Raw genomic sequence first — 23,798 nt, forward strand, 5'->3', positions numbered from 1 at the left:
AGCAGATGATTTTAATAATTAACCATTAATAATATTAATAATATTCATAATGCGTTGATTTTTTCTACAGCTGCAGTTTGCCTTGGCAACAGGGTTTCAAGCTCGCATGATCCAGACCACAGCCAATGCTTCTCAACGTGCCAAGGTAATCTGGGTAACATTAAATATACTGTGTATGAACATGGTCTTCGCCCGTTTAATACTTCAACTTGCTGTTGTTGCCCCTCCTTTTCTGCCGATGGCCCTTCAAAAACACCACTCCACTTTTCATGGCAATTGTTGCTATACCCATTTTCTCTTATTGCCATCCTGCCCTTCTAAAAACTTCAGGTTTTAAGTTTTCTTTTCTTAAAACAAATCTGATCAATTTACTACCCCCCTACAGTGCATTTTAAATTGACTATTTTCTTGAAAACATTTATTTGTAGCAGATTGCTATGAGTCGTTTTGATCAGGACAAGTACATCAACTATGACCTGATAGAAAACAATGTGAAGATTGTAAAAGAACGCCTGCAACGACCTTTGACATTGTCTGAGAAGATAGTATATGGCCATTTAGATGATCCAGAAACTCAGGTAAGTTAATGTTGTTTTTGATTCAACTTTTTGTGCCACTTCTTTATTGCTATACAGTTAATCTTAATTGACATTTTAAAGGGTCTGTGTACTTTTTGTAGGACAAAAAACACAATGTCCACAGATTTACATTAAACTTACGCAGTTTGGAGATATTGATGGTAGAAAGCTTCCCTGAAAATATTACTTGCTGAGGTGCTGTAGTATTGTAGAAATTAGTACAAAAAATGTCACAACATTTTTTCGTCTCATTGATCATGAAACAAAAATTATTTTAGCATGTAAAAACGTATTTCCATGACATTGTTTTACTCATTTCTCAAAAACTACAGCACCTCAGCAACTAATATTTTAAAGTACGCTTTCTATTACGCTTTCTATTATCGTTATCTTCGAATGGTGTAAGTTTAATGTAAATCTGTGGACATTGTGTTTTGTGTTACAAAAAGTACCCAAATCCTTTAAAGGTAGGGTCACAGACGCTAAATATCGTTGATGTTTAAGATGTCAAAACTAATCCTAACCATGGAATGAGATAACCATGAGATTGTGTTTCATGTAGACATGGCATTACTTTACAAGGCTGCAGTCCAAATGCTTTTTTTTTTGCAATCCATCAATGCGCACTTTTGGTTATTACCCCTTGGATAAATATTCTATTTCATTTTGTTTGGGACTAAGCCTTTGAATTCAACTTGATTCAATTCAATCAACATTTATTCAGGTATTGCTCTCACATGATATAATATATCATCGGTGACAGTTATAAACAGTCAATGACAGTAGCCACCATTATTAAAAAGTCAGAAGGGCACAACTTAGGATTGGGTGAAACCCTTGGCTTTTGTACCCCAACCTACGCTAAACATGTTCGCTAAACATTTTTTTTTTTTGGACTAATGTCTTTCTTTTTGGATTGATTTTATATTTGCAGGACATAACTAGAGGGGAGAGTTACCTGAAGTTAAGACCAGACCGTGTCGCAATGCAAGATGCTACTGCACAGATGGCAATGCTACAGTTCATCTCAAGTGGCTTACCACAGGCAAGTTGTGTAGATCTTTATTTTCCTTTTTGTTTTTGCAAGTTGCCAGACACACAAGGCCTGAAGGCCACTTCAATGTGTTCGCTACAATCACTTTTTTTTCCCAGGGGCCGTGGCCATCTACTACTGGGGCTGAAACGGGGTTATGTAAGCTTGGGTATCACCATCGAAAGCCTTACCTCCCCAACTTTAACGAAGCGATCATGGTTGAGTGTCTTGCTTAAGGACTCAAGTGTCACGACCAGGACTCAGACCCACACTCTGCTGATCAAACGCCAGAGCTTGAGTACGGTGCTCTTAACTGCCAGGCCATGACACAGACTTACCACTGGGTGGGAGATAGACTTACCACTGGTAGCCTGTTCTAAGTCTGAACAGCTCTTGGGAAAAGGTTAAAGAGGTGGCCATGTAGAATTTTGTAGATGAGTTCAACCTGGTGAAGGAGACGGTTGTCTACGATAAGGTTACCAGCCTTGTACCATGTACCATCTGTAACTGGGCCCAATTTCATGGATCTGCTTACCGTAAGCAAAGAATCGGCGCTTGTGGAAGCAGTGAATTCTGTGCTTACGTCAAGCATATTTAGTTAGCAGGTAATTTTAGCTTGTGCGTACTCACTGGTCGTTTTACGCTTTCACAGCTAGCACAGGAATTCGGCGCTTGTCAGTAAGCAGAGAATGGTGATGGTAAGCACAACATTCAGCGGTAGCGAGAGCCATAAAAACTTGCCTCTGGTTTTCTTCTCTCTTCTTCTTTCGCTGATCAGAAAATTGTTTTTGCAAAATTTCTGCTTGACGAAAGCAGCTCAATATAATCTGGCCCTGATCTTTTTTTAAATGTTGATGACAGTTTTGTTGTGTTCTTTTTTAATTGTATTTGGATTGTTTTTGATTTATGCACCAGGTGGCAGTTCCCTCAACGATTCACTGTGATCACTTGATTGAGGCTCAAGTTGGTGGTGCCGCGGATCTTGCAAGGGCAAAGGTATTAGCCATATTCTCATTTAAAGGCAATGTAAAACCTTTGGTAATTGTCAAAAACCAGTATTCTCACTTGGTGTATCTCAACATATATGCATAAACTAACAAATCTGTGAAAATTTTGACTCAATTGGTCATCAAAGTTGCAAGAGAATAATGAAAGAAAAAACACCATTGTTGCACAAATTTGTGTGCTTTCAGATGCGTGAAAAAGGCTTCATCAGGCGTGAAGTCTTTTAATATTTGAGTTAGAAATTACATTTTTCTCAAAAACTATGTTACTTCGGATGGAGCCGTTTCTCACAATTTTTGTATACTATCAACAGCTCTTCATTATTAGTTACCAAGTAAGTTTTTATGCTAACAAATATTTTGAGTAACTACCAATCCTGTCCAGTGCCTTTAGTACATGTGTCTTGATATACAGCAGACCAAAAGGCCTGCCCTTTTATTTTCTTGAATATTAGTAAATTAAACATTCCTGAAGTCATGACCAGATAGCAAATATAAAAGGTTGCTATTTGAGTTGATTGTGCAATGGTGCTGCAAAAGCCAATATTCAACCAACCTGGGCCCAGTTTCATAAAGCCTGTAAGCATAACAACTTGCTAAGCACAGGAAAATCTTGCTTAGCAAAAACAGGTTGCCAGCAAAGATTCCATAAAGTTTACGATGTTGTGACTGAAGCCCCACTCTTTTTTGCTTAGCAAAGAAATTTGATGAGCAGTATATTCTGCTAAACAGCTTTATGAAATTGGGCGCTGTTTGCTGTGGATGGACATCAGTGTAACAAGACACGTTATTTCTAAATACAAGTGGTTTTGTTTAACGTTTTTTGTTTGCTTTCTGTAGGATCTCAACAAGGAGGTTTATAATTTTTTGTCAACCTCCGGTGCCAAGTATGGAGTTGGATTCTGGAAGCCTGGCAGTGGGATCATTCACCAGGTAATCATTGCCACTCTCAATGTACACCCTAAAGGTCGAGTCACAACGATAACGATCACGATGCAAAGAGAACGCATTGTATTGGTTGAGTGAGCGTGTGCGTAATCTGCTTGGAGCAATTTAATCAATAGAATGCGATCTCTTTATGCCACAGTCAACTAAAGGCCATGTCACACGAGGCAATTTACGGGCAAACAGTTCCAGGCAATCTCCAATTAGAAATTTTTGTCACAATCGTTATTTTCTTTGGGATAGCAATTACAGCTAGAAGAATGTCCCCTACGCACGCAGTGGAGTAAGTTGCCTGAAAAAAAATGCCCTGTGTGACAAGGCCTTAAGGTACAGGCATTAACTCGGCTCGAACTTTGGAGAAAAATCCGCAACCAGCAGGGCGTGTAGTTAAAAAAAATTACTGTACCAAAAATGTTCAGACTGGACCAAAATCAAAATGAGAAGAAAAATTTTCTGAGACCTCACACTATGCATTCTCATCTGCCTTTCGCGGGTACTAATTAAGTAAACTTCATTACTCAATAGATATAATGGTATTTTGTTCTGACTCAAAGTCAACATTTTATCTTGATTTTTTTCTGTTCACAAGACCACTGGACTTGTCCGGTCAAAAGTTTACTGGCCCGACACTAAAATCACAGGCCTCGGGCCTGTTGTCCTGTTTAAAATTCGAGCTTTATTAGTATTGTATGGTCTAGGCATTAATATTGTATGGTCTATGCATTAATATTGTATGGTCTAGGCACTAATATTGTATGGTCTAGGCATTAATATTGTATGGTCTAGGCAATTATATGGTATGGTCTAGGCATTAATATTGTATGGTCTAGGTATTAATATTGTATGGTCTATGCATTAATATTGTATGGTCTAGGCACTAATATTGTATGGTCTCGGCATAAATATTGTTTGGTCTATGTACTTGTAATGATTGTGGCCATGTTCAACCACAATGATTGAGTTACATAAATGACCTAGATGAATAATCATGTGTTGAAGCATGAGGGCAGTATATCAGGTGTGGTTTGATCTTAAGATGTAGACTGTCCATGTATGCTACTGCCCACATTATCTACATCTACATTTATACTATACAATTGTTGCACGCTGTTATGGAGTTCATTATACAACAGACCCTTCCCATGAAATATGTAAATTGCACATAGCGCGTGCGCACTAACGTTTTGGTTGGCAAAATGAGGGGAAATCGCGCTGTTTTGTACACGGCTAATGGGTGCGTGACGCACACACGATTGCGCGTCTGCTTAGTGCACAACTCTATGGTGTTTGCCAACCAACAGGGCCTGTACGCATGTGTGAATGTAATTAGCATATTTCATGGGAAGGGTCCATTGTTGCACGCTGTTATGGGGTTCATGGTGTCTTGTTCACCTAAAGGTTCGCTCGGCCCCAGCGGCCGGGTCTATCAAGGACCACTGGGATGGGCTAATCAGCTTGTGCAGATTCTTGCCCAGGAAGTATGTACGTCATGCATGCAGTGTATTTCTATAATGCAGTGTGAGTGTGATGTATGATGGAACTGAGCGTTTTCTGGATAGACCAATGAGCGTGCTTGATATGTTTGCCCATCCCAGTGCCTTTGGATAAAGCAAGGCGCTGGGGATGAGCAAACTTAAAGGGTGATACAATTTAGTCTATCAAAGTTGATACAATATAGTATTTAGGTCAACCTTTGTATGTTATACCATGACTGCACTATACATGCTATACAACACTTGTTACTTTATATACTATTTGTTGAATATGGTGAGGTATCAATATTATAAAATTGGTTTGTGGTTTGCATCAGTCTCCTGACGATGACTAGAGCAGGCTATAGTTGAAGCGTTGAGACCAATTAAGAACTCACTCAGTGGTAGTGAAGTTAATTACGATCCACCAAAAGCCAAAGTAGTGGTCCCGGCCGATTTTCTACCTACCGCCCAGGTAGTAGTAGTTAAAAAGCGGGACAGTTCTTTTCAGAACTGAGAAGTTCTGAGTGGCATGATTGGCTTGTGCGTAAAGCGCTCGCCTCTCACCAAGGTGACCCTGGTTCGATACCCGGCCAGGGCCATATGTGAGTTGAGTTGTGCGTTGGTTCTCTGCTGTGCCACGAGGGTTTTCCAGACCATCTGGTTTTCCTTCCTTTGGGAAAAAATCAAACACTTTCAATCTTTGGCTGTGCTCCGTGGTCATAATGGGTTGATGTGGCTGGCAGCCAAAGGCACCCTTGCATGCCTGCTTCTTGAACATGTGTAGCCGCAATTCAGCTCTTAGCTGCGAGTAAGGATGATTAGCCCCCCCCCAAATTATTATTATTATTATTTATTAAGTCTCCCGAACTTCCAAAAATCTACTCTGTGGTAGTCTAATATATAGCAAGACAGTTCGCTAAAGAACAAACTCTACCTAGCAAGTAGTACATTGTAACATACACATGGTGTTACCGCAAACCATACACTATTGACACCTCACCATGCAATGCCTCAAATCCCATTTATTAATCAACGTTTTTTTCTTCTTGTTCAGATTATACTAGAGAACTATGCCTTCCCTGGTGTGTTACTGATAGGCACTGACAGTCATACTCCCAATGGCGGAGGGTTAGGCGGTGTGTGTATCGGTGTAGGTGGTGCTGATGCTGTTGATGTTATGGCTGATATCCCATGGGAATTGAAATGTCCAAAGGTAACCTAAAATATTTCCTAAAAATGATGCCCAATTGACAATTCACTCACAAGTTTCCCATTCTTAAAGGCACTGCACACCTTTGGTAATTGTCAAAGACCAGTATTATCACTTCTGCGCTTTGAGCACCCAGCAGGGTGGATTTGTGCACATTACAAGTCTTTATTATTATTATTATTATTATTATTATTATTATTATTATTATTATTATTATTATTATTATTATTATTATTATTATTATTATTATTATTATTATTATTATTATTATTATTATTATTATTATTATTATTATTATTATTATTATTATTATTATTATTATTATTATTATTATTATTATTATTATTATTATTATTATTATTATTTCATTTTATCACAGCATGCAAAAGAAAGATCTCATTTTCCTTTGTGCCGGTAACTCCTCGAGCCGGGCTACGTCCCGTAGCCTTAGATCTCAAGGGTCTTTCTCAGGATCCTCGCTGTTCCCAAAAGCGCTGCCTTCTGTAATAGATCTACCCTCACATTTGTCCCTATTTCATCTAGATGTTTCCCCAGTGCTTTGGGAATGGTGCCAAGTGCTCCAACCACCACGGGGACTACTTTTACCTTTACCTGCCAAATCTTACGAAGTTCCCTGGCCAGGTCCTGGTACTTCTCGATCTTTTCCATCTCCTTCGAAGCTACCCTTATATCACCTGGCACCGCTATGTCAATGAGATGACACATCTTCTTCGTCTTATCTAATAGCACAACATCCGGACGCCTATGTTGTATAACATGATCGGTCTGAATGTTAAAGTCCCATAGGATCTTGACCTGGTCGTTCTCTACAACTTTCGCCGGAACATGGTCGTACCATTTCGCAAGTACTTTGACACCATACTTCTTACACAGATCCCAGTGAATCACCTTGGCCAGCTTGTCATGTCTTCCTTTGTACTCCGTCTGGGCCATCTTACTGCATTCGCTAACAATATGAAATACAGTCTCCTCTGCTTTATTGCACATTCTACACATAGGAGAGACGTTTGCTTTCTCTATCCTTGCCTTCATTACATTTGTCCTTAGAGACTGGTCTTGCGCCGCAGTAATCAAGCCCTCTGTTTCCTTCTTTAGTTCGCCACTCTTTAACCAATTCCATGACTTGCTGCTGGCCACTTCCTCAGTACACCTCAAGAACCGGCCATGAAGTGGTTTGTTCCTCCAATCTTGATGTCTTTCCTCCTTCCTTTCCCTCTTGTACTCTTTCGGCCCAACTTCGTCTGCCCTCGTGTACCTTTGTGCAACTTTCAACAAGCTCTCCTCGGTCCTCCTGACATGACAATGCAAGCTTCTGCACTCGATGTTAACACTGTCCGCCACGCTAAGCAACCCCCTTCCGCCCTCTGACCTCGGAAGATAGAGTCTACTAACATTTGACCGCGGGTGTAGCATGCCATGCATGGTCATTAGTTTTCTTGTCCTCCTGTCAGTGACATCTAGATCTTCCTTAGTCCACTCGACAATACCCGCACTGTACCTCATCAAAGACACGGCCCATGTGTTAATCGCCTTAATCATGTTCCCCCCGTTTAGTTTAGACTTCAAACATTTCTTTACACGCCTGATGTATTCTGCCTTCAGCCTTACCTTTGATTCCTTGTGAAGGACATGGTCCGATTCAAGTATACCAAGATACCGATAACTCTCCTCCTCACCCAAAGCCCTCAACTGTGCACCATCTGGCAGAGCAATGCCATCGGAATGTACCCTCTTCCCCCTCTTCATGGTCATTGAAGCACATTTCTCCAGACCGAACTGCATCCCAATGTCATCACTGAAAATCCTGACGGTCTGCACCAAAGAGTCGATCTCGGCCTCATTCTTCGCAAACAACTTCAAATCGTCCATAAAAAGCAGATGGTTGATCTTACATCCGTCCTTCTTCATTACATAACCTGCACTCACCTTCCTTAGAATCATCGACAGGGGCATCATCGCAAGAACAAACAGCAGCGGAGACAGAGAGTCACCTTGGAAAATACCTCTTCTTATGCATACCTTGCCCAGATTATCATCGTTGGCTGTCAGATTTGTTCGCCACGTCTTCATGCTCTCACCTAAAAGACGTTTTACTGCATCAGCCACTCCAACCATATCCAGACATTCCATTATCCATGTGTGCGATACCATGTCATACGCCTTCTTGTAGTCAATCCACGCCATTGCCAAATTAGTCTTTCTGCTCCTGCAGTCCTTCAGTACAGCCTTATCGATGATAAGTTGATCCTTCGTACCTCTGGACCGCTTCTTACAGCCTTTCTGCTCCTCCGGAAACAACTGCTGGTCATCCATATGGCGATATAGGTCTTCTGCAATCATACTGGTCAAGAGTTTATACATCACAGGTAAGCACGTGATTGGTCTATAATTACTGGCAATGTTACCTTTCTTGACATCCTTCATGATCAGCACTGTTTTTGCCTCAGTCATCCAAGATGGGACCTTACCCTGTACTAGACAGTCTTGCAATTGTAGGGCCATTCGCTCATGCAAACTACGGAAGTTCTTCAACCAGTACCCATGCACATGGTCCATACCCGGGGCTTTCCAATTTGGCACCTTCTTTATCTGTCTCTTAACCTTGTCCACGTCAATCTGGAACCCTTCTTGCTGTTGTACCTCTCTCAATTCATCTTTCACATCTGTTAGCCATTCCGCTTGTCGGTTGTGTTTTACTGGTTTGTCCCAAATACCACCCCAGAAAGTTTTTGCCTCTGTTGGTCTCGGAACCGCTTGCGTGCTGTCAGCCTTCCCATCCAATTCCTTAAACAACTGACGCTGATTGGTGTTAAATAATCTATTCTGGTGAAATTGTCTAACCCTGTCGTCATACCTCTTCACTTTTGCAGCCTTAGCCTTAACCCTTTGCTTAATCTCCTCTATTACAACACTCACACCCTTACGTTTGACGTTGTACTTTGTCATAATTGTATTCCTTAAGTCTGAACTATTCAATAAACCCTTATTCATTTGTTCTATTCTACTGAGATCTCTTCGCAAATCTTTAATTTGACCCTCAAGCCGACGTTTCCACCATGGTGTACTGTTCCCTTGTTGAGACACCTCTACCCCTAACTTTTCCCCTACTACAACTGCCCCTGCAAAAATAAGACGGTTAGTTTCCGATAAATTATCCGTACTTACCGACCCAAGGACTTTACTTACCACGGCTGACATTTCTGTCAGCCTTTTCCTTGGGACCCGGCGCAAAGCTGGAATACTCCACCCGTTTGACCCCTTCGCCGCTTCCATCACCTCTTGAAGCCTAGCCTTAATCTGCACTTCCTCCTCCGTGAACTCTACGCCCTCCTCATCGTCGATGCCATCATCATCCTGACCATTTCGCAACCCTGGCTGGTTCACCTCATCTTCACTCTGTGAGCTAGCAGCAGCCGCCTCCTCCGGTATTTGGTGGTTAACAATATCTGTTCCATCACTTTCAGCTTGTACTATCCTCCTCATCTCCTCAATTTCTACATTGGTTAACCACTGGTTCCGTTTGATAGTACTTATCTGGTCTGCAAGACGCTGCTCACTAATCTCAAACATTCCTTGATCTTGCCATAGGCTTCTCATTCTCCTTCTGTATCCTCTCTTGTCCGGTTCACTCTTAATATAGCAGTCCATCGCAATTTTGTTATCGTTCTTACTCCATTTTCTCCTGGTTCCACCACGAATCCCGTTGTGAGCAGTTTGGATACGATCTGGTAGCACCTGCTCAGGCATACCAACCAGATCGGGTGAAGGACTTCCTCTCTGGGAGTTTGTCACTCTTTCACCGTTGAATTGATGCTCCATAGCACTCATTATTAACATCACAAAATTGTGAGAAAGTTTATAGTTTCAGGGAGAATTACATACAGCAACGCTGTAGAATATCCAACCCTACGAAGACTTAACACTGGTTGTAATCAAGATGTTCCAAAGGACGCGGATGATGCGCGCGTCCGTTCACTGATTCAATGCACACGGTGCGGTCTACGTTGTAGAAAATTTTCCGAATACGAAAAAAAACCAACCTTTTTCCACCAAAAATAGCAACAAGGTGTTAACTAGTTGCCTTCAAACTTACCCTGCGGTGTTTACCAAGTAGTACCAACAAGGAGTTAACTTTTGGTGCAAAACAAACAGCGGGAAACAATATTTATCTTCTATAGAATCGAGAGCCGATCTGAAGCAGTGTTCCTTGTCTCGTCGCCATTTATTATTATTATTATTATTATTATTATTATTATTATTATTATTATTATTATTATTATTATTATTATTATTATTATTATTATTATTATTATTATTATTATTATTATTGTATTATATATTATTATTACTACTATTATTATTATGGTGTATCACAACATATGCATAAAATAACAATTCTGTAAAAATTTGGTCTCAATTGGTCATTGATGTTGCAAGAAATTATTTAAAGAAAAACCAACCTTGTTGCACAAATTTGTGTGCGTTCAGATGCCTGAGAAGGGCTTCAAGCCTAAATTCTTTCTGAAACTTGTTTGAATATTTGTTTGTAGGTAATTGGAGTTCGGTTAACAGGAACACTGAGTGGTTGGACAGCTCCTAAAGGTATTTATAATTTGTATATTGGTATTGATTGTTAGTTATCACACTTGAGCATGAGTGGAATATGAACAAATATAGTGCCTCTGCATCCCATAGGCAGAGTTGGATATCGGGCACAGACATGCTATATTTTTCCATATTCCATAAGTGCGCCTGCTTAAAGATACTGGACACTATCGGTAATTGTCAAAGACTAGTCTACTCACTTGCTGTATCTCGACGTACGCATAAAATAACAAACCTGTGAAAATTTGAGCTTAATCGGTCATCGAAGTTGCGAGATAATAATGAAAGAAAAATAACCCTTGCAACACGAAGTTGTGTGCTTTTAGATGGTTGATTTCGAGACCTCAAATTTCTAAATCTGCTGAGGTCTCGAAATTAAATTCATGGAAAATTACTTCTTTCTCAAAAACTCCCTCACTTCAGAGGGAGCCGTTTCTCACAGTGTTTTATACTATCAACAGCTCTCCATTACTCGTTACCAAGTAAGGTTTTATGCTTATAATTATTTTAAATAAATACCAATAGTGTCCACTGCCTTTAGTTTGTTCTTTGAGAAACTGGAAATACGAAGAATCTGTGACTTAGATTCTATTACCCTGATCAACACACCAAGAGTTCTTGTTGGTAAACATCAAACACTTGATCAGGTTCATGAGTGAAAACACTAGTGATGATCATAACCCTCCATCCTCAGGGCGATCGGAGACCGGACGGCTACGAAACAATGCGCACAAGATTCGACTTCATCCGACCACAAGTGCATTTTTCGACCAATGTTGACAGACTAGTCACCAGGTTTGCCAAACTTTTACCACGTTTGAAAATCATGACGCAAATTCTTAGAACACAATTTGATCTTCAATGTCTAATAATTCCATTCATAACACTCAAAACATCATTGAGGACATATTTTGAAGAAAAAAGGACAAAAACTTACCAGGAAGGGGAGCGAAAAGCTCGCGAAGCAAACACAGACCATGGGTCAGGTTTTGAGCCCTGCACTTCATTATCTTGACAAATCAGCGTAAACCAAGGAACAATCATCAAATGAAAACTGAGTTGTTTGTCTTTACAGATGTGATCTTAAAGGTAGCTGGCATCTTGACAGTCAAGGGAGGTACGGGAGCCATTGTGGAATACTTTGGTCCTGGTGTGGACTCTATTTCTTGTACAGGTGTGTAAAGTTTGTGTATCAAATAACAACAGTTGACCAATGAGAGAAAAAATTGTTTTGTTTCAGATAAGCAATGACAATAGATTGCCCATGACGCCATTGACTACCATCTTTGCGTGCATGCCTGAAAGGCTACGATTGGCTGAGAGTTGTGCGCGGCTTGCCACTCATGCATTGTTTCCATTGTTTATCATGGCAGTCAATGACACTATGTGCAAGCCATCTTTTGACATGTGTGTCATAGATGAGGCTACATTGGTTTTTGGAAAAGTAAACTTTAATTCATATCATCTAGGAAAACACTAAGAAACACAACATGCGAAAGTTTCATCAATTTTTTTTTATGTGGGGGATTTAGTGCAAATTTATGCAAATTGGAAAAAGGGACCTACAGGTTGAATTTCTGTGGGACCGGGTACCCTCTTTCATTGGTTTTGACTTAGAGAGATGTCAGCATACACAATTTGGGAGTAGCAGTTACGTTTTGGAGAAGTGAATATGCTGCCACGATATTAACTCATTCGAATACAATAAACAAGCCCAACACACAAACAAGAATTCCCTTTTAGAACACAGAATTCCCAACCCGAATGTTGTTGCAGAATTGTCAGACTATTGGCATTGCTCCTAGGTAAGAAGCACCATGAAATTTGGACTGGGTAATGGATTTTAGTTGTTTGATTCATTGTACCTAAGAATATGTCTCTCTGTTTTGCAAGGTATGGGTACAATTTGTAACATGGGAGCTGAGATTGGTGCTACTACCTCCGTGTTTCCCTTCAACAGTCGTATGGCAGATTACCTCAAGGCTACACAAAGAGAAGGTTTGTACTTGTTGTGTTCATGAAAACTGTAACAGCGCCCTCATGAGGCGGCTGGGATACAGGACGCCTTGTTGAGAAGTGTTGAAAGAATGTAAACAAATACGAAAGGCGGATGAATAAAGAAGTGATGTGTTGAGTTAAAAAAACGTACTTTCTCCGGAATACTTACTAGTGTATACAACAGTACTCAACAAATTGTAAACTGCTCATCAGAGATACCTATATTTGCTCAAACCTAAGATGTCTAGTTGTTGTCTACCTGTATGTTGAAAGTAACACAGTTTGGGATAGAAATTCATTTTAACACATTCATCTGCTGATATGTAAATGGATAGAAATTGTTGATGGTTTAGTTGTTGATGACTAGTCTCATTTAAAGGCAGTGGACATTATTGGTAATTACTCAAAATAATTATTAGCATAAAACCTTATTTGGCAATGAGTAATGGGGAGTTGTTGATAGTATAAAACATTGTGAGAAACGACTCCCTCTGAATTCACGTAGTTTTCGAGAAAGAAGTAATTTTCCACGAACTTAATTTTGAGACCTCAGAATTATATTTTGAGGTCTCGAAATCAAGCATCTGACTTGTGACAAGGGTGTTTTTTCTTTCATTATTATCTCGCAACTTCGACGACCAATTGAGCTCAAATTTTCACAGGTTTGTTATTGTATGCATATGTTGAGATACACCAAGTGAGAAGACGGGTCTTTGACAATTACCGATAGTGTCTTGTGTCTTTAATAATAACAATAGTAAAGACATTTGTCATTTGTAGAGCGCCTAATGCAAAAACCTCTAACAATAAAATATACAATGAGTGAAAGACACAATACAAGTAAAGCAGATTACAAATAAGCAGCTTCAAACAAATGAGTTTTTAACAGAGACTTAAAACACTGTAAAGAACTAGCCTGGCAAATACGCACAGGAAGTATAATCAGAAATGGAGCATTTACAACTATCTGCTGTACACATGTAACAGTTTGTTTTTTGTTGTAAATATTGATATTGAATTGCACAGATATTGCATCCCGTGCCATGGAATACCAACATTTATTGACTGCTGATGAAGGAGCTCATTACGATGAAGTCATTGAAATCGACCTCAGTGAGGTGAGTTCAGATTAGAGTCAATTCAATTACATTAGTTTGAACCTTAAAGCCTCGTGCACATGTACACATCTTGAAACTTGATTTACTTTCGTTAGGATAAACTACCCAAACTTTGATCAAGTTGTTCAATGGTTTTTAGCTTTGATCAATCGCCAATAATGGCATTCATAAGTGGCATAGACATTTCTAAAGATATATGCAATACTGTGGACATTATTAAGGCCAAGGTATCTGAAAATATGGAAATAACATTTGAAAAAGAAGTATTGTCCTTGACATATAGGTAAAAATGTAAACAATTTACTTGTGCAAAGTTCCACAACGATATAAAATACATTGAAAGCAATCAATCAAATGAGGCTTAAAAGTCAGGTTCACTAGTTGGCCTGGTCGGTGAAACAAAAAGTTTTTGAATTTGTTTGCGGTCAGTTTGAAAAAACAAGGAGCAGAGAGCAGACTGACAATAGATGGATTGCACATATATTGTCATTGATCACCATATTTGATGATAAACAATGGAAAAGTGCACGCGTGTAGGCGCTAATCACAACTCTCAGCCAGTGATAGCTTTCCACGCGTACACGTTTCATCAAAGATGGTGGTCAATGACGCCATGTGCAATCCATCTATTCAGAAGACTAACAAAGCAAAATAATAAAAAGTGAGGAAGGCGATAAATAAGTTGGCTAATAAGTAGCCACAAACACACAGGACAGAAAAGAAAAAGGACATCATTCGTAAATAGTAATCAATTCTTGTGTTACTGTTTAATTTCATTACTATATCTTGACTTATTTATCCCAGCTTAAACCACATGTCAATGGTCCTTTCACACCGGATCTGGCTCATCCAGTTTCATCATTGGGACAAGCAGCTAAAGATAAGAACTGGCCACTTGAGGTCAAAGTTGGTAAGTTTTGCGATGAGTTTAACCACAGGAATAAACTCTAAGTAATAGCAAACTTACGGGTACAATTATGTAGTTAGTCTCTTTTGAGGGAGTGTTGGCTCTGAAGAGAGCCGGTTTGGTTTTGACTATTCAAACAGTCTTCAGGAGAAAGCATGTGAGAAGTATCCTGAAAAGTCTTTGAATGCATTATTCCAAGTGTTTATGTAGGTCAGCCCTTTTACTCTCCTGAAGATCATCAGAGTATACTGTTCGAAACGTCAAGACCACACTTGCTCTTTTCAGAGCCAACACTCCCTCAAATCAGATCTTAAATATGGTTGTACCCACAAAGTTGACTATTCACTATTTATAGTTACCTCTTAGGGGCCATTCAAAATTTTCAATGTTTAAAAATTTTGATTTCTTTTCCAAAGATTTTTGACCCACCCGTCCACCCACCCCTAATTTTGATTATAAAAACATTGATTTGTATGCAGTATTAAAAATAAAACTGCATGTGGTTTGCATGGTGCATGTACTTGCATAGTACTTTTACTTGTGTGCGCTGCATGGATGTTTATAATGCACATTCAGGCCTCGCACCGGACCGCAGGCACAGGGAAGTTATTTTAGCCGTGGGCTAGAACTTTCATAAACTTTTGTTGTTACCAAAACCCGTGAAGATCGGTGCCAAGTACAGAGGTCAGCTATCCGTTAGATTTTTTAACCCCTTAAACAACATTTTTGAATCCTTGTCGAAAAGAAACTTGCTGCGGGGAAGAAACAAAAATAGGCTAAATACAAAAAAAATATTTTTATATATATTTTTATAATGAAAAGTGAATTTCAATTAATCATTATTTGAAAAAGAGGCTTTTGACCAACCCACCCACTAATTCGAAAAGAAATCAAAATTTGGCCCCTAACTCGATAAAATGTTACTACTTTTTTTTTAAGGACCAAATATCATGCATGAACGTTAATAAATTGATATTTTTGATTTGTAGGTTTGATTGGAAGTTGCACTAACAGCAGTTATGAGGATATGAGCCGATCAGCCAGCATTGCTAAACAAGCACTAAACAAAGGACTCCAGTTTAAGTGAGTGAGATTTTTGTTTTCCTTGACTACAATTATTCAAAATAATACTAAGAACTTCTTGTAGCACATGCCATTTCCACGTTTGAAGTATTATATTATAAATTGAAGGTATCTTAATATCAGTTGTCACGGTTATGACATGACTTAACCAAAAGAAATAGATTGATTGCACTTATTGTAATCGACCGCCATATTTGATGGAAAAGTGCACACACGTACGCGCTGCGAACAACTCTCAGCCCATGATAGTCTTGCACGCGTGCACGCTTCATCAAAGAAGGTGGTCAATTACATCATGTGAAATGCAAACAAACATTTGATTGTGAATGATCAGTCAAAATCATTGCAGAAATGAAAAGGTTTGTGAAAAATATACAAAAACTATATGCTGCAAATCATGACTCGTATGTTTTAATAAAGTGCCTGCTCTTTTTTTAATTAAATATTCCTTACTTCTATCATGTTTATTAAATTCCAGGTCCAAGTTTACCGTAACTCCTGGATCAGAGCAAATCCGTGCTACCATAGAGAGAGATGGGCAGGCTGCCGTGTTTAGAGACAGTGGTGCAATAGTGCTTGCAAACGCTTGTGGCCCATGTATTGGCCAATGGGACAGGTAGGTTACTAAATCTGACTTTTAATAAGATATACTAGTTTTTATTTACCAGGCATGCATATTCTTCCTGCTTAAGTCTGTTTTTTTTTCCGATTTTTTTTAACCCTTGGATAAATCAAAATTTGTTGTATTAATACGGCCTGAAAAGTGTACTAAAGCCTTTTTTAACTAGGGTTTATTCTCTGTGTGTTTTTCAATCATTGATTGTTGTGTACAAATTCTGCATTTATTACACCTTTACTGTATTTTCTCTTGGGTGTTTTAACTGTATGGATTTTAATAGGTTTTCTTTTAATTGTTCAGCGCCCAGGAGCATGTTTACATGGATAGGCGCTGTATAAATTTCAATTGTTAGGTGTTCGTGCTGATGCACGAACACCTATTGTTATTGCTCTGTTTTTTTTTTCTTCTCCATCTTCCTTCTTCTTCCCGTCAACTCTTATCTACAGCATAACTCAAGATTCAAGCCAAACTGAACCTTGAAACTCACCAGACAATTGAACCTCAATACAAAGACGGCACAGTTTTCATTACGTCATGATGACGTCATTAGGTGTCAAATTACAGGGTTTTTAAAGTTGAAAAGGGACCATTTTCGTTTTGCTGTATCTCAACGAATATGAAAGTTATGATGTTCAAAGTTTTCGCATCTGATAGACCAAGACTGGGGCAACATTTGAAAAGTTAACGCAAAAATCGTACGACCTTAGCATCCGGGTCGTTACCCTGGGTCGAAGTTCACCTTCGGGTTTTTTTCGTCAAAAAACAACTTTCGAGCTTTTCTACGGAATAACTCAAGATTGAGATTGAATGGAATGTTGAAACTCAACAGATAGTTGAACCTCAGTATCAAGACAACACATACTTAATTACCTCATTATGAAGTCATCGGGAATTGAATTACGTTAGATCAAAGTTTAATATTTGTAAAAATCATAACTCAAAAACTATTAATCGGATTTTGACAATCTACACATCATCGGATAGATCATTAAAAGTTGGACAAATGCTTCACAGAACACGTAAAATATTTTTAATACTTCTAGTGCAAAACAAAATTTGAAAATTTCATAAAATCTTATCGTATTCATGTTTTTAAAACTACTGATCATTTCAACGTAATTTTTGTTTCAGATTGTAAAACAGCAATCCCGCTCAATCTTTTGCACAGAAATAACAAAATTTGGACCTTTACATCAGTCGAAAAGGGACGTCAAAGCACCTGTTGACCCACGCGTTTACCCCATTTTGATCAACAACGCACGCTATGTACGCTATGCAGTGCAAGCGCGGGAATTCCCAAAAGTGCTCTCTTTAGTCCAGCGAAAGAGGGCGCTGTAACGTTTTTAGTAACATCGAGCGCTGAGTGAATCGCGGTGAATCGCAGTAGTTGAGTAATAATGAACAACGTCTCGCACCAAAACTACAAGTAGGAATACATATGCATTGATGTTATAAGATACATAATACACCTTCAGATAGTCCATCACATAATTATAAAATGTTTACAAGTCATACATCAGCTGAAAGGTTTTAATGAACTAGTCAGGATCTACACAAATGAAATCAGTTTAAACTTGGCTTCTTGTTCAAACCAGAGGTTGAAAATAATAATTGGTCAAAGAAAAATAATTTCACAACCACACATTTGATTTGTTATATATTTATACGTCATTGGGTAGGTATGTAACAACTTAAGAAACGATACACAACATTGACTATTAAACCTTGACCTCCAGTTAAACAGGAAGATGCAGTTAATTATTTGAAAAAATATTACCCCAGAACCAGAAATTAGTTGTTTATTATCTGAACGTCGTCAGATAAGGCTTTGAAAAACATTACTAACGCTATAATTTGTGACCTGACAAAATTGTCTTCCGGTTCAAACCGGATGTTTAATATTTGAAAAAAATCATAACATCTGAACCATACATTGGATTTTTTCAATCTATGCATCATCTGAAAGGTCTTAATAGACTTATCACGTGCTATACAATATGCGACCCTGTTTGACCTTGACTTCCAGTTAAAGTTGGAAACTGATATAATGTTTGAAAAATAAAAAAAATCCTAAACCACATGATTTGATTTTTATCATCTATACGTCAAAAGAAAGAACTCAAAAGACATCACGAACGCTACCAAGTGTGACCTCATTTGACAGTACCTTCCGGTTCAAAACGGAAGTTGAAACTTTATATTTGAAAAAATCATAACTTCTAAACCAAATATTGGATTTTTACAACCCATCCATCATTTAAAAGGTCTTAATAAACTTATCACGCGCTACATAAAAAGTAACCACTATTTGACCTTTTATCCGATGCAAACCGGAAGTTGGTGTTTAATTTGTAAAAAAATCATAACTCCTTAACCAGTCATTGGATTGATGAGGTAAAATGTTGTCACCAATTCATTCACTCACTCACCACGAACACCTTGTTTTTGTAGTAAACAAAAACTGTACATGTACCTCTAGTTATTTATTATTATTATTAAAGCCCACACCGTGTGGTCTACATGTAGGTCAATCCTTTTACTCAGTTAAATATCCTTTTATTCCAACGACCAAATATACTATGTATTAAGTGTGAGTCACTTTTAGTTGTAATCCGGAAGACTTTTGAGAGAGAAATACCAGCTTAAAGGCAGTGGACACTATTGGTAATTACTCAAAATAATTATTAGCATAAAAGCTTACTTGATAACGAGTAATGGGGAGCATGTTGATAGTATAAAACATTGTGAGAAAAGGCTCCCTCTGAAGTGAAGTAGTTTTCGAGAAAGAAGTCATTTTCCACGAATTTGATTTTGAGACCTCATAATTAGATTTTGAGGTCTCAAATCAAGCATCTGAAAGCACACAACTTCGTGTGACATGGATGATTTTTCTTTCATAGTTATCTCGCAACTTCGACGACCAATTGAGCTCAAATTTTCACAGGTTTGCATATGTTGATATACACCATGTGAGAAGACTGGTCTTTGAAAATTACCAATAGTGTCCAGTGTCTTTAAGAAGCATTTTGTTCTTGTTGATGTAATTTGGAGAGAATTCTTTTGGCAAAAACTTGGTTTTCAAAAAACTATGGGGTGCACACTAACACTTCCTCTGGAATGTATTTATCATTGATGGAGCTTATATAACCCTTGAACTCTGGATATCCAGCATGTGTTAAAATAGTACATGATGTAACATTAAAGGAACACATTGCCTTGGATCGGAAAATTGGTCTTTGAAAACTTTGCGAACTAACACGGTTGGCCATTTATGGGAGTCAACAATTTGACTCCCATAAATGGCCGACCATGTTAGTCAAGGTAAAAGGAAAACCAAGCAATTTCAAGGCATATTTGTGTGGATCATTATATGCTACTTTTAAAATATCTTTCTAACAATTATATGCATTTTATAACAAACGGTTTCAAACGCTTTTCAAAGACCAACTCGACTGATCCAAGGCAACATGTTCCTTTAAAATTAGAGTTCCTTTTGCTTACAAGAACTTTAAATAATAAATACTCCGTTTTTGTCACTGAATGTGTAACATGCTTTTTTTGTATAATGATTGCTGGTTGATTGAGCTACACATATCTCCAATGAACTCTTCATTCAGTTCAAAGTAAATACGGTTAAAAATTAACGAGCCCCAATCATAAAAGGACATGTAGAAAATTCACTGGTTCCACTACCAAGAGTTAGGGTTGCCCAAGTAGAGTGCTTATTAAATAAAACATCTGTGCAAATTTCAAGACCTATCCATCCAACACAATGCATCTGAGACGAAAACACACAACTAGAGTTGCCGAGATATAAAACTTATATTTTTTCATTTATTATGAAATTTTCTTCTTGTAGAACGGATGTGAAGAAGGGAGAGAAGAACACCATTGTGAGTTCTTACAACAGGAACTTTACAGGACGTAATGACGCTAACCCAGCTACACATGCATTTGTGGCTTCCCCAGAGGTGAGGTATAGATAGCGAGTTACCATTGACAAATACAAGATAGATTGTGAATATTTGATTAAAGTCAGTGGACACTATTGGTAATTACTCAAAATAATTATTAACATAAAACCTTTCTTGGTGACAAGTAATGGGGAGAGGTTGATAGTATAAAACATTGTACGAAACGGCTCCCTCTGAAGTGAAATAGTTTTCGAGAAGAAAGTAATTTTCCATGAATTTGTTTTCGAGACCTCAGATTTAGAACTTGAGGTCTCGAAATCAACCATCTAAACGCACACAACTTCGTGTGACAAGGTTGTTTTTTTCTTTCATTATTATCTCGCAAGTTCGATGACCGATTGAGCTCAAATTGTCACAGGTTTGTTATTTTATGCATGTGTTGAGATACACCAAGTGTGAAGGCTAGTCTTTGACAATTACCAATAGTGTCCACTGCCTTTAAAGGGTTTGAGTACTTCTTGTATGACACAAAACACAAATACAACAATGTTCACAGATTTACATTAAAATTTGCATTTAAGGTTAATGATGGAAGAAAGCTTCCCTTTAATATGACTTGAGGTGCTGTAGTTTTTGATAAATGAGTAAAACAATGTCACAAAAAAAATGATTTTAGCATGTCAACGTTTTTGTGCTACTCTCCTGAAAACATTGCTCTGTAATTTTCGCAGTGAATAGGGATTCATGTCTTGGCCAACAAACTTACAAAAGGTATCATCATCACCCTTTAACCTCATAAAGGAAGAGTTGATCTCTTCTGCTTCGTTTGCTTTCCTTGGTGCTTCATGAGGAGTTCCAGTTACAAAGTTTTTTTTTTTTTTTTCCTCTTTTTTTTTTTCTCCAGAAGATGATCAGAGCATACTGATCGAAACATCGAGTTGAAACCAACGGTTCTTTTCAGAACCACCCCAGCTCATTAGAGATAGTCATTACATGGTGTTACCACAAACCTTTCTATAGCGTATTTCCACCATGCAAAGTTTCAAATCCTACTTAAAGTGTCTTTTCTCATGAACATGCTCTGGACGGAGGACATGCCTACATAAAAATTTGTAAATGAATAATGTTGAGAATTGTTTTTGTCTCGTAGATAACAACAGCGCTTGCTTTGGCCGGGTCACTTGACTTCAATCCTGTGACAGACGAACTAGAAGCACCAAGTGGTGAGAGATTCAAACTAGAAAGTCCCTTTGGTGATGAGCTGCCCAGCAAGGTAGGAATGCAATTTGTAATATACTAATAATTTTGATAAAAATAGAGGCATGTGGAGTTTCTGCGTTTACAAGGCTATCCGTATTTTTCATTCTTTATTTAAAGCAGCAGTGAACAGTTTTCTCCTTGATAACTGTTTATATATTTTTATAATTTTGTACCCCTTTTTCCCGTGTGTACATGTGTACTTAATAATTTTTGTTAGCGCTGTGATTTAGTTTTCTAAGTAGACCATATTTAAAATGCTGTTGTTATTATTATTATTATTATTAGATGTTAAATTTGCATCGGGGATAAAGAATACTAATTTTGTTTTTTTTCACCCATACACCGATGTGTGTTAGCACTGTATACTCAGTACTTTCCCGAGTCCTGTGAAACAATATCACAGGCATGTTACTCGGGTGGGATTCGAACCCACGACTAACACACTGCTCTAGAATTGCAAGGGTACCCGCTGCCAAAACATAGGATTCAAACTGCCTCTAGCTACCGGGCAACCTCGGTAGTCTAGTTGGTAAGACACTGCTCTAGAATTGCAAGGGTCATGGGTTCGAATCTCACCCGAGTAACATGCCTGTGATATTTTTTCACAGGACTCGGGGAAAGTACTGAGTATACAGTGCTAACACACATCGGTGTATGGGTAAAAAACCCAAAATTAATATTATTATTATTGTTATTATTGCATGTCGGTACCTTTCAGAAATATTTTTATCGGCAGACTGAACCTTTAGGTTATATGAAAATTGACATTTTCCTCCTTATTCTTGCCTTCTCTATACCATTTTTATCACTCTTTTGTGTGTTATTTCATTGAACTCGTGGAGAGAAACTCAATTCAATTCACATTTATTTCCAAGGTTTTTACAGTCAAAGAAGAGGAACAGTTTCGAGGGCCCATTTGATAAGTCGAGGCTTGTAGTGATCAGCCTGTGGACAGACAGAGACAAGATTACGAACAAACGGAAGACGAACATATAGGAACAAAACAATACAAACAACAACAGCGCTTGACTAAAATAAAAATATGATGTTTATATGAAAAAGAACAAAATGATGATATACGTGGCAAAGCAGTCAATAGTAAGAAAGCTATGTAATAATAATGGTGTTTTGGGTTGTGAAGGGTTTTGATCCCGGAGAGGACACCTACCAGCCTCCAGTCAGCAAGGGTGTAGCAGTAGATGTAGACCCTGAAAGCAAACGCCTTCAGCTCGTATCACCCTTTAGTATGACACTGATTATTAAATAATGACTAAATGTTTGTTTTTGGTTGTGAAGGGTTTCGATCCCGGAGAGGATACCTACCAGCCTCCAGTCAGCAAGGGTGTAGCAGTAGATGTAGACCCTGAAAGCATACGCCTACAGCTCCTATCACTCCTTTAGTACGACACTGATTATTAAATAATGACTAAATGTTTGTTTTGGGTTGTGAAGGGTTTCGATCCCGGAGAGGATACCTACCAGCCTCCAGTCAGCAAGGGTGTAGCAGTAGATGTAGACCCTGAAAGCAAACGCCTACAGCTCCTATCACTCTTTTAGTACGACACTGATTATTAAATAATGACTAAATGTTTGTTTTTGGTTGTGAAGGGTTTCGATCCCGGAGAGGACACCTATCAGCCTCCAGTCAGCAAGGGTGTAGCAGTAGATGTAGACCCTGAAAGCAAACGCCTACAGCTCCTATCACTCCTTTAGTACGACACTGATTATTAAATAATGACTAAATGTTTGTTTTTGGTTGTGAAGGGTTTCGATCCCGGAGAGGACACCTATCAGCCTCCAGTCAGCAAGGGTGTAGCAGTAGATGTAGACCCTGAAAGCAAACGCCTACAGCTCCTATCACCCTTCCAGCCCTGGGATGGCAAAGACTTGGACAACATGCTGGTACTTATAAAGGTAAGCAAGTACGGCTATTAACCCATTCCCAGTGCAGGCATGGTACTCCCCCTGCTGTAGTCTGATTTCAGATTTGTTTGCCCTTTGATAAATCAGAACAACTGTGATCAGATA

The 23,798-nt window shown here is 38.5% G+C and overlaps 1 protein-coding gene across 1 annotated transcript in view; it reads left to right on the plus strand.

The window, feature by feature from the left end:
- The window catches only part of LOC117292311 (aconitate hydratase, mitochondrial-like), a 30,529-nt gene that overhangs the window by 1,772 nt on the left and 4,959 nt on the right, over nucleotides 1–23,798 (plus strand). The window contains exons 2-17 of the mRNA XM_033774333.1: nucleotides 71–145; nucleotides 432–578; nucleotides 1,513–1,623; nucleotides 2,527–2,607; nucleotides 3,456–3,548; nucleotides 6,090–6,248; nucleotides 10,817–10,868; nucleotides 11,947–12,045; nucleotides 12,765–12,869; nucleotides 13,896–13,987; nucleotides 14,792–14,897; nucleotides 15,884–15,977; nucleotides 16,456–16,593; nucleotides 20,456–20,567; nucleotides 21,661–21,783; nucleotides 23,535–23,684. Of these exons, the coding sequence (XP_033630224.1) occupies nucleotides 71–145; nucleotides 432–578; nucleotides 1,513–1,623; nucleotides 2,527–2,607; nucleotides 3,456–3,548; nucleotides 6,090–6,248; nucleotides 10,817–10,868; nucleotides 11,947–12,045; nucleotides 12,765–12,869; nucleotides 13,896–13,987; nucleotides 14,792–14,897; nucleotides 15,884–15,977; nucleotides 16,456–16,593; nucleotides 20,456–20,567; nucleotides 21,661–21,783; nucleotides 23,535–23,684 (1,737 nt within the window). The remainder of the gene's footprint in view (nucleotides 1–70; nucleotides 146–431; nucleotides 579–1,512; nucleotides 1,624–2,526; nucleotides 2,608–3,455; nucleotides 3,549–6,089; nucleotides 6,249–10,816; nucleotides 10,869–11,946; nucleotides 12,046–12,764; nucleotides 12,870–13,895; nucleotides 13,988–14,791; nucleotides 14,898–15,883; nucleotides 15,978–16,455; nucleotides 16,594–20,455; nucleotides 20,568–21,660; nucleotides 21,784–23,534; nucleotides 23,685–23,798) is intronic.

This window comes from Asterias rubens, chromosome 7 (assembly GCF_902459465.1).
Source record: "Asterias rubens chromosome 7, eAstRub1.3, whole genome shotgun sequence".
Lineage (NCBI taxonomy): Eukaryota > Metazoa > Echinodermata > Asteroidea > Forcipulatida > Asteriidae > Asterias > Asterias rubens.